At 53.2% G+C, this 15,751-nt stretch overlaps 1 protein-coding gene and 1 non-coding gene across 2 annotated transcripts; one reads left to right on the top strand and one right to left on the bottom strand.

Moving 5' to 3' along the window:
• Positions 1 to 380: 380 nt before the first annotated feature.
• TRNAS-CGA (transfer RNA serine (anticodon CGA)) lies at positions 381 to 462 on the top strand. Its single transcript has one exon. It is a non-coding gene; the product is annotated as a tRNA-Ser (tRNA).
• Positions 463 to 3,193: 2,731 nt separating this feature from the next.
• Positions 3,194 to 15,604, bottom strand: RNF41 (ring finger protein 41). Its single transcript, XM_036399977.2, has 7 exons — positions 15,503 to 15,604; positions 14,189 to 14,304; positions 10,810 to 10,922; positions 9,145 to 9,416; positions 7,742 to 7,877; positions 6,644 to 6,747; positions 3,194 to 4,982 (listed from the first exon to the last, which is right to left on the bottom strand). Exons 3-7 carry the CDS (start codon positions 10,897 to 10,899, stop codon positions 4,631 to 4,633), a joined length of 954 nt encoding a protein of 317 aa, XP_036255870.1. The 5' UTR covers positions 10,900 to 10,922; positions 14,189 to 14,304; positions 15,503 to 15,604; the 3' UTR covers positions 3,194 to 4,630.
• Between the last annotated feature and the right edge of the window lie 147 nt (positions 15,605 to 15,751).

Here is a 15,751-nt window from a genome sequence, read left to right as displayed (position 1 = left end):
TGCCCCAACCTGAAGGTGTCCCAGGCCGGGTTGGACGGGGTTTGGAGCAGCCCTGCGCTGGGGGTCCCTGCGCTGGGGGGGACGGGGGAAGGCGGGGGTGGAAAGGGAAGGGCACCGGAGGCAGCACCAGAACGGCACCGGGCACTGAGCACCAAGTCGGGCATTGAGCACCAAGCCGGGTACCGAGCACCGAGCACCGGGCACCAGGCATTGATCACTAGGCTGGGCACCGGGCACTGAGCACCAAACCGGGCATTGAGCACCGGACACCGAGCACCGGGCATTGAGCACCAAGCGGGGCACCGGGCACCGGGCGGGGCGGGGCCGGGAGCGGCGGCGGGGCCGGGTCTATACGGAGCGCGGCGGTCGGAGGCGCGAGAGTCACGGTGGCCGAGTGGTTAAGGCGTTGGACTCGAAATCCAATGGGGTTTCCCCGCACAGGTTCGAATCCTGTCCGTGACGCCACGCTCCCTTTTGCTGGTGGGCGACACGCGTGGGAGCTCTCCCGGTAACGGCGAGCATACGGTGCTCCCTCCGGTATCGGCTCTTTTAACAGCGGGGATGACACAGCCTCAGCCTCCGGTACCGGATCTTTTAACGGCGGGGACATCACGGATTCCCCAAGCCCCGGTACCGGCTCTTTTAACAGCGGGGATGACACAGCCTCAGCCTCCGGTACCGGATCTTTTAACGGTGGGGACAGCAGGGAAGACACAGCCTCAGCCTCCGGTACCGGCTCTTTTAACGGTGGGGACATCACGGAGCCTCCCGCCCGCCGGTAGCGGCTCCTTTAACGGCAGGAACAGCGGGAAAGACACAGTCTCAGCCTCCGGTACCGGCTCCTTTAACGGCAGGAACATCACGGATTCCCCAAGCCCCGGTACCGGCTCTTTTAGGGGCGGGAAGAGTGGGGAAGACACAGCCTCAGCCTCCGGTACCGGCTCTGTTAACGGGGGTAACCATAGGGATCCTCGCTCGGTTACCGGCTCTTAACGGCGGCAGAGCACGCGCTCTGCCTCCGGTACCGGCTCCTTTAACGGCGGGAACATCACGGATTCCCCAAGCCCCGGTACCGGCTCTTTTAGGGTTGGGAATAATGGGGAACCCCCTCTAATGCAGGCTCCTTTAATGGGGTGGGAGCAGCAGGGACCCCCCAGCCCCGGTACCGACGCTTTTAGGGGTAGTGACCCCCCCAGTCCCAGCCCCAGCTCTTTTTGGGGTGGGGACCCCCCAGTCCCAGCCCCAGCTCTTTTTGGGGTAGGGACCCCCCAATCCCAGCTCTTTTTGGGGTGGGGACCCCCCAGTCCCAGTCCCAGCTCTTTTAGGGGTAGGGACCCCCCAATCCCAGCTCTTTTTGGGGTGGGGACCCCCCAGTCCCAGTCCCAGCTCTTTTAGGGGTAGGGACAGTGGGGACCCTCCAGTCCCAGCTCCTTTTGGGGTGGGGACCCTCAGCCCCAGCTCTTTTTAGGGTGGGAACAGTGGGAACCCCCCTTTATGACCTTTTTAAGGGCAGAAGTGGGAACCCCACTCCGGGTCCTGCTCTTTTAGGGGTGGAGACCCCCCATTCCCATTCCCAGCTCTTTTAGGGGTAGGGACCCCTCAATCCCAGCTCATTTAGGGGTAGGGACCCCCCATTCCCAATCCCAGCTCTTTTTGGGGTGGGGACCCCTCAATCCCAGCTCTTTTAGGGGTGGGGACCCCCCATTCCCAGCTCATTTAGGGGTAGGGACCCCCCATTCCCAATCCCAGCTCTTTTAGGGGTGGGGACCCCTCAATCCCAGCTCTTTTAGGGGTGGGGACCCCCCATTCCCAGCTCTTTTTGGGGTAGGGACCCCTCAATCCCAGCTCTTTTAGGGGCGGGGACCCCCCTGTCCCAGCTCCTTTTGGGGTGGGAACAGTGGGGACCCCCCTTTTATGATCTTTTTTAGGGAACCCCACTCTGGGCCCTCTCTCTCTCTCTCAAAGGGGGGGGCAGGTTCATCCTTTTTGGGGAGCACATTTGGGGGGGCTCCGGGACAGGGGGAACCCCCCAGGACCCTCAGCCACCCCCATTCCCTCTCAGTAGTGACATTTATTAATCCCCAAATCCCCCCAGCACGGGGAGAACAGCCCCAAACCCACCCATTTTTACCCCAAAACTGAGCCCCCTCTGACACGGGGAGGGTTTTGGGGTGCAGGAGGAGGCCCCCAAAATGGGGATAAAGCAACCAGAATTTTGTTTATTGATCACTTCAATCCCTGCCTCCTGCCGGATCTGCCGGGAGGAGAAACAATGGTAAAAAAAAAAAAAAAAAATTGAAATAAATGCAAATAAATTAAATTAAATTCCCAATGAGTCCCACGGACCCAGGCCAGAGGTGCCTGCCCACGGTTACTTGGAAAATCAAATAAAAAGGGAGAGTAAAAATAAGAAAAGGTCAAAAAAAAAAAAAAAAAGAAAAAAGAATGAAGTACAAAAAAAAAAAAAAAATTAAAAATACAGAACCACAATCACGAATGTCTGGAAAAATAACACCAAGGGTGGAGAGAGCAGAGGCAAACACGGATTGGGAGGAGGTGGGAGATGCTCCCGGGGTCAGGGGATGGGGCATGCACGAAAAGAAGGGGACAGGAGGGTCCCCAGGGCCGAGGAGCCCCCACTGCAGGGCTGGGGACACCGGGAGTGTCCATTTGGGGACACCTGGCCAGGTGGAAACTGCAGAGAGGAGATGGAGCTTGAGGGGTTTGGGGGACCCCCGAGGGGTCTGGAGCCCCCACTCCCCCCTCTTGGAACAGGGTGAGCTGAGCTGGGTTTGGAACGGCTCCAATCCAGAAGGGAACCCCAAAAATCTGAGTCCAGAGAACCCCAAAATTCCGAGTCCAGGAAACCCAAAAAATCCGAGTCCAGGGAACCCCAAAATTCCGAGTCCAGGGAACCCCAAAATTCCGAGTCCAGGGAACCCCAAAAAATCGAGTCAGGAACCCAAGAGTCCAGAGAACCCCAAAAAATCCGAGTCCAGGGAACCCCAAAATTCCGAGTCCAGGGAACCCCAAAATTCTGAGTCCAGGGAAGCCCCGCTGTCCTGAGGAGATTTTTTCAGATCTCCAGGTTTTCATGCTGTGAGGGAAAACCACAAACCCTAAAAACCAAAGTTCAAGGAACCCCCACCATCCTGAGGTGGTGGAACCGTTGATTTTTTTTTTTTTTTTCCCAGATCTTCTCGTCATGAGCAAAAATCACAACCCCAAAAACCCAAATCCAGGGAACCCCCACTGTCCTGAGTTGGATTTTTGTCAGATCTCCACGCTGTGATCAAAAATCACAACCCCAAAATTCCAAATCCAGGGAATCCCCATTGTCCCCGAGTGGATTTTTTTTTGGATCTCCATGCCATGAGCAAAAATCACAACCCCAAAATCCCAACTCCAGAAAACCCCCACCATCCCATGGTGAATTTTTCGCAGATCTCCTCCATGGCATGAGTGAAAAATCACAAACCCTGAAAGTCCAGGAAACCCCTGCCATCCCAGAGTTGGATTTTTCTCAGATGTCTTCCACTCTGTGAGCAAAAATCACAACCCCAAAAACCCAAATCCAGGAAATCCCCACCATCCCCGAGCTGGATTTTTCTCAGATTTCCACGCCATGAGTGAAAATCATGAACCCCAAAAACCCAAATCCAAGTTGGATTTTTCTCAGATCTCCTCCATGCCATGAGTGAAAATCACGAAAACCCTAAAAGTCCAGGAAACCCCTGCCATCCCAAGGTGGATTTTTCTCAGATTTCCACGCCATGACCAAAAATCACAACCCCAAAAACCCAACTCCAGGGAACCCCCACCATCCCGAGTAGGATTTTTTTGGATCTCTATGTCATGATGAAAAATCACAACCCCAAAATGCCAACTCCAGAAAACCCCCGCCATCCCTAGGTGGATTTCTCTCAGATCTCCTCCATGGCATGAGTGAAAATCACAAACCCTAAAAATCCAAATCCAGGAAATCCCCACCATCCCAGAGCTGGATTTTTTTGGGTCTCCACGCCATGAGCGAAAATCACAACCCCAAAAATCGAAGTCCAGGAAACCCCTGCCATCCCAGAGTTGGATTTTTTTCAGCTCTCCTCCATGACATGAATGAAAATCACAAACCCTAAAAGTCCAGGAAACCCCTGCCACCTGGAGTTGGATTTTTTTCACATCTCCTCCACACAAAAAGCACCCACGAGCAAAAAACCCAACTCCAGGAAACCCCTGCCATGCTGAGATGGATTTTTCTCAGATGTCTTCCACTCTGTGAGCAAAAATCACAACCCCAAAATCCCAACTCCAGGGAACCCCCACCATCCCGAGTCGGATTTTTTTGGATCTCTACGTCATGACCAAAAATCACAACCCCAAAATGCCAACTCCAGGGAACCCCCACCATCCCGAGTCGGATTTTTTTGGATCTCTACGTCATGACCAAAAATCACAACCCCAAAATCCCAACTCCAGAAAACCCCTGCCATCCCAAGGTGGATTTCTCTCATATCTCCTCCATGCCACGAGCAAAAATCCCAACTCCAGAACACCCTCACTTGTCCCAAGCTGGATTTTTTCCCCATCTCCTCCACCAACCCCCTCCTCTCCACCCCTAGGCGAACTCCTCTCATATCTCCTCCACTCCGTGAGCGAAAATCATGACGAGCCCCGGCTCCAGCACCATGTCCTCTCCCATGTGCTGGTTCTCGCAGGCCATCACCACCACGGCCTGCTTGCCGGGGATGCGTTTGGCCACGTAGTTCTCGTAGTATCTGCGGTTCATCTGCCTGGTCTCCAGCGTGGCCAGCCCCTGGGGCCAGTTGCGCTCGTGGGCGTTCTCGATGAGCTCGTTGGTGATGGAGGCCGGGCAGCCGCTCTCCACCAGCGAGCGTTTGATGACGGCCTGAAGGACGGCGTCCGGCGTGGAGATCATGCCGCCCCAGCGCGTCACCCGCGCCGGCTGCAGGGAGTTCACCCACCTGGGGGGCATAATGGGGTCAGGGATGGGGGATTGGGGTGGATTTGTGGGGGTTCACCCAGCTGGGAGGGGATAATGGGGTCAGGGATGGGGGATTGGGGTGGGACTGTGGGGGTTCACCCACCTGGGAGGACATAATGGGGTCAGAGATGGGGGATTGGGGTGGGACTGTGGGGGTTCACCCAGCTGGGGGGACATAATGGGGTCAGGGATGGGGTTTGGGGTGGATTTGTGGGGGTTCACCCAGCTGGGGGGACATAATGGGGTCAGGGATGGGGATTGGGGTGGATTTGTGGGGGTTCATCCACCTGGGGGGACATAATGGGGTCAGAGATGGGGGATTGGGGTGAATTTGTGGGGGTTCAGCCAGCTGGGAGGGGATAACGGGGTCAGGGATGGGGGATTGGGGTGGGACTGTGGGGGTTCAGCCAGCTGGGGGGACATAATGGGGTCAGGGATGGGGGATTGGGGTGGATTTGTGGGGGTTCAGCCAGCTGGGGGGACACACGGGGTCGGGGATGGGGGATTGGGGTGGATTTGTGGGGGTTCACCCAGCTGGGGGGACATAATGGGGTCAGGGATGGGGGATTGGGGTGAATTTGTGGGGGTTCACCCAGCTGGGGGGACATAATGGGGTCAGGGATGGGGGATTGGGGTGGGACTGTGGGGGTTCAGCCAGCTCAGGACACTCAGAGGGGTCAGGGATGGGGTGGGATCATGGAATTTCCCTCAAAAATCATCAAATTTCCCTCAAAAACCAGCAAATTTCCCTCAAAAATAATAGAATTTCCCTCAAAAATCAATTAATTTCCCTCAAATAAAGATGACTTTCCCTCAAAAAACAATGAATTTCCCTCAAAAAACAATTGATTTCCCCCAAAATCCAAAAATTTCCCCCCCAAACCTAAAAATTTCCCTCAAAAATCAACAAATTTCCCTCAAAAAATAACAAATTTCCCTCAAAAATCAACTAATTTCCCTCAGAAATAAACAAATTTCCCTCAGAAATAAACAAATTTTCTCCCAAAACCTACAAATTTCCCTCAAAAATAAACGAATTTTCCTCAATAATTGACTAATTTCCCTCAAAAAATGACAAATTTTCTCCCAAAACCTACAAATTTCCCTCAGAAATCAATGAATTTCCCTCAAAAATCAATGAATTTCCTTCAAAATATGACAAATTTCCCTCAAAAATAAACAAATTTCCCCCCAAAAATTAACAAATTTCCCCCAAAACCTACAAATTTCCCTCAAAAACTGATGAATTTCCCTCAAAAAATTACAAATTTCCCCCCCAAAACCTACAAATTTCCCTCAAAAATCAACAAATTTCCCCCAAAAACCTACAAATTTCCCTCAAAAATCAACGGATTTCCCTCCAAAATTAACAAATTTCCCCCAAAAACTGATTAATTTCCCTCAAAAAATTACAAATTTCCCCCCAAAACCTACACATTTCCCTCAAAAACTGATTAGTTTCCCGCAAAATTCAACAAGTTTCCCCCCAAAACCTACAAATTTCCCTCAAAAATCAACAAATTTCCCCCCAAAACCTACAACTTTCCCTCAAAAATCAACAAATTTCCCTCAAAAAACAACAAATTTCCCTCAAAAAACCAATGAATTTCCCTCAAAAGCCCCCAAAGGCCCCGCACTCACTCCAGGATCTCGTTGTACTCGATGGTCTCCTCCAGGTTCTGCAGGTTGGGGTTGACGCTGCGGATCGCCCTCATGTAGGCCTTGAGCAGCTGGATGTCCCTCTTCTGCCAAAGTAGGGAAAAATAGAATTTGGAATGAGAATTACCCCTTTTTTCCCTTTTTTTTTTGTGAGGATTTTGGTGTCCAAGCACCAAAAATTTTCCTTTTTTTTTTTTTTTTCCTTGTTTTTTGGTGCCTAACAACCCAAACTCGCCCCTTGTTTTTTTTTTCCTTTTAATCTTACAAAGATAATAAATACAAATGTAAACATTAATAAAAACTTTGAATGAAGATGTCAAAACAGACAAAACTCATTAGAACAATAAATAATGATTACTAACAGATTTAACTTATATCCTTTAAATAAATCAGATCTTTTACAACATAAAAAATTACTGCAGAGCCCCACTCAACCCACTGCTCCCCTCAGCACATTTTTTTGCTGTTTTTTGGGGATTTTTTTATTATTTTGGGATTTCTGAAGTCCCTGGTGTGGCCCAACCACCCCCTGAAGAGCCACACTCAACCCACCCCTCCCCAAAGCCTTTTTTTGGGGGATTTTTTTGAGATTTTTTTGGGATTTTGGGACTCCTGGAGCCCCTGGCATGGCCTAGCCCAATCCCACAGAGCCACACTCAACTCACAACTCCCCACAGCCTTTTTTTTGGGGATTTTTTTGAGATTTTTTTGGGATTTCTGGAATCCCTGATGTGGCCCAACCAACCCCTGCAGAGCCACACTCAACTCACACCTCCCCACAGCCTTTTTTTCCCCTTTTATTTTTAATTTTAGTGTCCAAACCTCCCAACCTTCCCCTTCCCAGCCCAATCCCACAGAGCCACACTCAACTCACATCTCCCCACAGCCTTTTTTTTGGGGGGGATTAAGGAATTTTTTGAGGGTTTTTTTTTGCGATTTTGTGATTTCTAGAGCCCCTAGCATGGCCTAGCCCAATCCCACTCAGCCCACACCTTTCCCCAACCACTTTTTCCCCCTTTTTTTTTTTGGGATTTCAGTTCCCAACACCCCAAACCTGCCCTTGCAGGTGCTGCTGCCCACCTGCTCTGCCAGCTGGTGCTTGTGCTCGGCCGAGGTTTTCTCCAGCTCTGCAATCCTCGTCTGCTGCTGCTGCACCACCGAGCGCAGGTGCTTGATGCAGTTGTGGTTGGGCAGCTCGTCCTTGGGCATCTCCAACCTGCCAGCAGAGGGGAAAAAAGGTGGAGGCACCAATTTAGGGGAATTTACACCTCCCAGAGGTAACTCAGGTGTGGAAAGGATCTGAGTGTCAGGCTGGAGGAGGATTTGGGGGATAAATGGGGTTTTTCTGCTCTGCTGCCTTCCTGAGGAGTTCTCAAGCCTGGCAGCTCTTTCCAGGAGGAAATTCCTGCTGAGGTCCAACTTGAACCTCTCCTGGAGGTGTCCCATCCCATGGCCATCCCAGGGTCCATCCTGTGCCCATTCCATGACCGTCCTGTGCCCATCCCCATGCCAATGTCCATCCCAGGGCCATTCCTGTGGCCATTCCATGGCCATGCCAATGTTCATCCCAGTGCCCATCCCTGTGCCCATCCTGGGTTCATCCCCATCCCATGTCCATCCCAGTGCCCATCCCAGTGCCCAGACTGTGCCAGTTCTATGTGTCCGTCCCCATCCTATGACCATCCCCATCCTGTGTCCATCTCATGTCCATCCCAGGGCCATTCCCATGCCCATCCCAGGGCCATTCCCATGTCCATCCCAGGGCCATTCCCATGTCCATCCCAGGACCATCTTGTGTCCATCCCAGTGTCCATCCTGTGCCCATTCCATGGCCATCTTGTGTCCATCCCAGAGCCATTCCTGTGCCTGTTCCATGCCCATCCCATGTCCATCCCCACCCCGTGTCCATCTCAGTGCCATTCTTGTGCCCATCCCATGTCTGTGTCCATCCCACGTCCATCCCCATCCCATGACCATCCCCATTCCATGACCATCCCACGCCCACCCTGTGTCCATCCCAGTGCCCATTCCTGTGCCTATCCCAGGGCTATTCCATGACCATCCTCATCCCAGGACCATCTGTGTCCATCCCCACCCCATGTCCATCCCAGTGACCATCCCGTGTCCATCCCCACCCCATGTCCATCCCAGTGACCATTCCTGTGCCTATCCCAGGGCCATTCCATGTCCATCCCCATCCTGTATCCATCCCATCCCCATCCTGTGTCCATCCCAAGCCCATCCAGTGTCCATCCCATCCCCATCCTTTGTCCATCCCATGCCCATCCTGTGCCCATCCCATCCCCACCCCATGTCCATTCCAGTGCCCACCCTGTGTCCATCCCCATCCTGTGTCCATCCCATGCCCATACTGTGACCATCCCATGTCTATCCCCATCCCATCCCCACCCCGTGTCCATCCCAGTGCCCACCCCACGCCCATCCCCGCCCCATGCCCATCCCCACCCCGTGCCCGCCCTCACCCGCATCCCTGCTCGCAGGTGACGGGGCGCTTGGGGTTGTGCTCGCAGTCGTTGAGGTGAGCCATGAGGTTGTCGAGGCGCACCACGGCCGTGCAGCCGAAGACGGCGTTGTCGCAGGTGATCTGCAGCTTGGAGAGCATGTTCCGCATGATCCGCGGCACCGGGCGCAGGTGGGCCACCGTCACCACGCTGCGGTCCACGGGGCACGTCTGCTGCTGCGAGAACCACTGCGTGATGCAGGCATTGCAGAAGGCGTGCTCGCAGTGCGGGGCCTGCGGGGAACGGCAAGGGTCACGCGGGATGGGGTGGAGAAACCTCCCAGGGCACCGAGGACAAGGTGGGCTCAGTCTCCAGGAGAGCCCTGAGTGCCACCTCTGCTGGTTCAGTCATGGGATTGATCGTGGGATCACTCATGGGATTGATCATGGAATCACTCATGGGATCATTCATGGAATAGTTGGGTTGGGGAAACCTCCCAGGGCACCGAGGCCAAGGTGGGCGCAATCTCCAGGAGAGCCCTGAGTGCCACCTCTGCTCATTCAGTCATGGGATTGATCATGGGATCACTCATGGGATCATTCCATAGAATGGCTGGGCTGGGGAAACCTCTCAGGGCACCGAGGCCAAGATGGGCTCAATCTCCAGGAGAGCCCTGAGTTCCACCTCTGCTCCTTCAATCATGGGATTGATCATGGAATGGTTGGGTTGGGAAAACCTCCCAGATTGTCAAGGCCAAGATGGACTCAATCTCCAGGAGAGCTCTGAGTGCCACCCCTGCTGGTTCAGTCATGGGATTGATCATGGGATCACTCATGGGATTGATCATGGGATTGATCATGGAATGGTTGGGTTGGGGAAACCTCCCAGGGCATTGAGGCCAGGCTGGGACTGATCTCCAGGAGAGCTCTAAGTGCCATCTCTGCTCGTTTAGTCATGGGATTGATCATGGGATCATTCATGGAATCCCTCATGGAGTCATGCATGGAATGGTTGGGTTGGGGAAACCTCCCAGGGCATCGAGGCCAAGATGGGCTCAATCTCCAGGAGAGCCCTGAGTGCCACCTCTGCTGGTTCAGTCATGGCATTGATCATGGCATTGATCATGGGATCATTCATAGAATGGTCGGCTTGGGGAGACCTCCTAGATTGTCAAGGCCAAGATGGACTCGATCTCCAGGAGAGCCCCGAGTGCCACCTCTGCTGGTTCAATCATGGCATTGATCATGGGATCACTCATGGGATCATTCCATAGAATAGTTCCATGGGATCACTCCATAGAATGCTTGGGTTGGGGAAACCTCCCAGGGCATCGAAGCCAGGCTGGGACTGATCTCCAGGAGAGCCCTGAGTGCCACCTCTGCTCCTTCAGTCATGGCATTGATCATGGGATCAATCATGGGATCAATCATGGAACCATTCATGGAATCCCTCATGGAGTCATGCATGGAACAGCTGGGGTTGGGAAAACCTCCCAGATTGTCAAGGCCAAGATGGACTCGATCTCCAGGAGAGCCCTGAGTGCCACCTCTACACCCACCATGTCCCACACCATGCCCAGGTGGGTCCTACCTGCACCCACCCTGTCCCCAGGTGGGTCCTACCTGCACCCACCCTGTCCCCAGGTGGGTCCTACCTGCACCCACCCTGTCCCCAGGTGGGTCCTACCTGCACTGGCTCCTCCAGGACCCCACTGCAGATGGGGCAGATCAGGTCCTCGTCCACGTCCCCCTGGAACCGAGCCACATCATACCCCATCGCTCGTCACCGGCGCCAGAACCCTGCGGGGCAAAACGCGTCAGGGACACCCAGGATGGGGCAAACCCTTGGGGCTTGAGTCAAACCTGAATCTCCCTGGGGTCCCCTGGGTCAGGGATGGGGAGGGATTTGGGTTCCTTGAGGGTTTTCGGTATTCCCAGAGCCATTCCAGCCCCTGGGATTGGGATTTGAAGGCCAAGGTCCTACAGGGAAAGGATTTCTGAGTCAAACCTGAATCTCCTTGGGGTCCCCTGGGTCAGGGATGGGGAGGGATTTGGGTTCCTTGAGGGTTTTGGGTATTCCCAGAGCCATTCCAGCCCCTGGGATTGGGATTTGAAGGCCAAGGTCCTGCATGGAAAGGATTTTTAAGTCAAATCTGTTTCTTCTGGAGCTCCTTTGGCTCCATGGGGAAGTATTTGGGTATCTTGGGGACTGGAGCTTTTTGGGTCTTCCCAGAGCCATTCCAGCCCCTGGGATTGGGATCTACCAGGGTTTGAAGTCCAAGGTCCTACAGGAAAAGGTTGGGAAGGGTTTTTGAGTCAAACCAGTCTCTTCTTGGGGTGCCCTGGGTCAGGGATGGGAAAGAATTTGGGTCCCTCAGGACTTTTTGGGACTTCCCAGAGCCATTCCAGCCCCTGGGATTGGGATCTACCAGGGTCTGAAGGCCAAGGTCCTGCAGGGAAAGGGTTGGGAAGGGTTTTGGAGTCAAACCCGTTTCTTCTTGAGCTCCTTTGGGTCAGGGATTTGGGTTCCTTGGAGGGAAGGAATTTGGGTTCCTTGGAGCTTTTTGGGTCTTCCCAGAGCCACTCCAGCCCCTGGGATTGGGGTCTAATAGGGTTTGATGGCCAAGGTCCTGCAGGGAAAGGGTTGGGAAGGGTTTTTGAGTCAAACCCGTCTCCTCTGGAGCTCCTTTGGGTCAGGGATGGGGAGGAATTTAGGTCCCTTAGGACTTTTTGGGTCTTCCCAGAGCCTTTCCAGCCCCTGGGATTGGGATCTACCAGGGTTTAAACTCCAAGGTCCTACAGGAAAAGGTTGGGAAGGGTTTTCAAATCCCCAATCCTGGGAACCCAAATCCCAATCCTGGGAACCCCAACCTTAAATCCTAACCCTGAATTTCCTATTTGTGGGTTTGATTTGGGGTTCTTGGGGTGGTTTTGGGGTGGCTTATTTGATTTGCGGAGCTGGGCACGTCAGGCTTTGGGCATGGAAACGTTTCCAGCCTGGCATTCCCAGGAAATTCCCTTCTCCAGCCCCTTCCCTTGGCATTCCCAGGAAATTCCCTTCTCCAGCCCCTTCCCAGCTCAGCATTCCCAGGAAATTCCCTTCTCCAGCCCTTTCCCCTCCTCCAGGGCCGGCCTTGAGCTCTGCCCCGGCCGTTGCCGCTCCCGGGGCCCCTCCCCGAAATCAAAGGCGGTGACAGAGCGGTGACAAAGGTGACAAAGGCGGTGACAAAGGCCCGATAAGGAGTCCCTGGAGTCCCCACCCCAAACCCCAACGGGAGGGGCAGGAGAGGGGAGGGGAGGGCGGGGGAGGACACCGGGACAGGGCCCCGGGAGCTGGGAGGGGCCCTGGGAATTCCAGCTGTGCAGGGCAGAAATTCCAGCTGTGCAGGGCAGAAATTCCAGCTGTGCCCACCCCTGGAATTCCAGCTGTGAGGGGCCCTGGGAATTCCAGCTGTGCCCAGCTCAGGGGGACGGGTCAGGCCTGGCCTTGCTGCTGTTCCACATCCAGATGTGGCCTCCCAAACATATCCAGCTGTGCCGAGCTCCTGCGCCCTGTCCCTGCCCAGATGTGCCCCAGCCGAGGAGCAGAGCCGGTGACAGAGGGACAGATGTGACCCCGTGTCCCCCACCGTGGCACAGGAGGGACTTTGTCCCCTCCCTGTCCCCAGAGCAGCTCCAGGTCCCTCCTTTAATCCCAAAAATCCCCTGGGAAAAAAAACCCCACAGCCCCAGGGGCTGATAAGGAGCAGGGGCTGATAAGGACCAACGGCTGCTCCCGGGCCTGGAACGGCCCCAAATCCCAGCCCAGCCCTTCCCACGGGATCGGGGCAGCTGGGGAGGCTCCTCTGGAGGGCTCTGGAAAGTTCCCTGAGAGAATCAGGTGCTTCCAGAAAATTCCCTGCAGGGAAAGGGGTTCCCAGAAATGCAGAGACAGGAACAGCTCCGGGAACAGCCCCTCCTCCCATCCCAAAACTCCTCTGGGATCTTCCCAAAACCCAAAACCCTGGGATCTCCCCAGGCTCATCCCAAAACTCCTCTGGGATCGCACCAGGCTCTTCCCAAAGCTCTGGGAACTTCCCAAAGCTCTGGGATTGCACCAGGCACATCCCAAAATTCCTCTGGGATCTTCCCCAAACCCCAAACTCCTCTGGGATCTCATCAGGTTCATCCCAAAACTCCTCTGGGATCTCCTCAGAATGGAAAAAGGAGGGATTGGAAGAATTCCCATGGGGAAAAAAAGGGAAGGATTGGAGGAATTCCCAAAAAAGGGAAAAAATTGGAAATGGAAAAGGAAAAAAGGAGGGATTGGAGGAATTCCTAAAAAAGGAAAAAATTGGAAATAAAGGAAAAGGAAAAGGAAAAAAGGAGGGATTGGAGGAATTCCCAAAAAAGGAAAAAGGAAAGGAAAAGGAAAAAGGGAAAAAGGAAAAGGGAGGGATGAAGGAATTCCAATGGGAAAAAATGGAAGGATTGGAGAAATTTCGAAAAAGGAAAAAGGAAAAGGAAAATAAGGGAAGGATGGGAGGAATTCCCCAAAAAATGGAAAGAACGGGAAAAGGAAAAGGGGAAGGATTGGAGGAATTCCCATGGGAAAAAGGAAAGGAAAAGGAACAATGGAAGGATTGCAGGAATTCCCAAAAAAGGAAAAAGGAAAGAACAGGAAAAGGGTAAAGGAAAAGGGGAAGGATTGGAGGAATTCCCATGGAAAAAAAAAAGAAGGATTGGAGAAATTTTAAAAAAGGAAAAAGGAAAAGGAAAATAAGGGAAGGATGGGAGGAATTCCCAAAAAAAGGAAAAAGGAAAGAACAGGAAAAGGAAAAAAGGAAGGATTGGAGAAATTCCCCAAAAAAAAAGGAAAAAGGAAAGAACAGGAAAAGGGTAAAGGAACAAAGGAAGGATTGGAGGAATTCCCCCCAAAAAAAAGGAAAAAGGAAAGAACAGGAAAAGGGAAAAGGAACAAAGGAAGGATTGAAGGAATTCCCATGGGAAAAAGGAAAGGAAAAGGAACAAAGGAATGATTGGAGGAATTATTGAAGGAATTCCCATGAAATTGGACCTGGATTTACCTCCCGTGGCAGAATTCCTCCTGGCAGGACTCGGGGCTGCGCTGGCCTCACTCTGTGCAGGGAATTCCTCCCCAAATTCTCCCATTTTTCCCTCTCCTCTCCCGCAGGGCATGAATCTGATCCCAAAAAAGAGAAAAAAAAAAAAAAAAAACAAAACAGGAAAATCAGGAAAGGTCGATTTCCATATGGAATTCCCAACTATGAGGAGAAATTCCCTCCCCCTGTGCTGATTTCATGGGAATTTTGGGAATAATGGAGCCCCCAGGCAGCCTTGGAGAGGAATCCAGGCTCAGAAATTTGGGAATTCCAGCCCCATTCCCAGTGGGATTCAGGCTCAGAAATTTGGGAATTCCAGCCCAGTAGAATCCAGGGATTCGGGTTCAGAAATTTGGGGATTTCAACCCCATTCCCACTGGGATCCACACTCAGAAATTTGGGAATTATGACCCCATTCCCGCTGGAACCAAAGCTCAGAAATTTGGGAATTCCAGCCCAGTGGGATCCAGGAATTCACATTCAGAAATTTGGGAATTCCAGCCCTCTTCCCAGTGGGATCAAAGCTCAGAAATTTGGGAATTCCAGCCCAGCAGGATTAGAGGGATCCATACTTGGCTTTTTGGGAATTCCAGCCCCATTCCCTGTGGATTCTTCTGGATTTTCCCCCAAATTTATTTTAGATTTTCCCCAAAATTTCTCTGGATTTTCCCCCCAATTTCTATAGATTTTCCTCAAAAAATATTTGGATTTTTCCCAAATTTCTCTGGACTTTCCCCAAATTCCTTCAGCCTGACCCCTGAATTCCTGGGGATTGTTCCCCAAACTCCTCTGAATTATTCCCCAATTTCTTCTGGGATTATTCCTCAAATTCCCCCGAATTATTTCCAAAATTCTTTCAACTAATTCCCAAAATTCCTCAAAATTATTCCCAAAATTTTTCTCGATAATTCGAAGGAATTTTTCCCAAATTTCTTCGAATTATTCCCGAAAATTCCCTTGGATTTTTCCCCTAAAATCCTCGGGATTTCCCCCCAAATTCCTCGGGATTTCCCCCAAATTCCCTCTCCGCTCTCCCATTCCCGGACAATTCCCAACCGGAGCCGTTCCCGGTTCCCATCCCCGGTGCCTCCGTTCTGTTTCATTCCCCGGTACCGACACCACCCCGAGGTTCCTCCTCGAACCGTGAGCCCCCCGGGGGCTCTCCCGGTCTCCTCCATGGACGTTCCCCCGCTCCTCCCGCGGCCTCCCCAAGTTCTCCCGGTGCTACCGGGACCGCCCCGGCAGCCGCTCCGGTGCCTCCCCCACAGCCGCACGTACCGCGGGCGGCGGGCCCGGCCCGCTCGGGGCCGCTCGGGGCTCAGCGGCGGCCGCGGCCTCCTCCCGGTGCCGCCGCCCGGCCCCGCCGCACCGGAAGTGCCGCGCCGGAAATGCCGCTCTGGCCGGAACTCGGTGGTAGGGGCGGTGTGGAGTGGGCGTGGCTTATCCCCATAATCCCGCCCTCTCTGCATCGCTATTGGTTAGAAGCGTAGCGCGTCACGCTCCTTCCCGTGCTCTGATTGGCTGCGC

This window comes from Molothrus ater, chromosome 30, assembly GCF_012460135.2.
Source record: "Molothrus ater isolate BHLD 08-10-18 breed brown headed cowbird chromosome 30, BPBGC_Mater_1.1, whole genome shotgun sequence".
Lineage (NCBI taxonomy): Eukaryota > Metazoa > Chordata > Aves > Passeriformes > Icteridae > Molothrus > Molothrus ater.
This window is presented reverse-complemented; position numbering and strand designations above follow the sequence as displayed.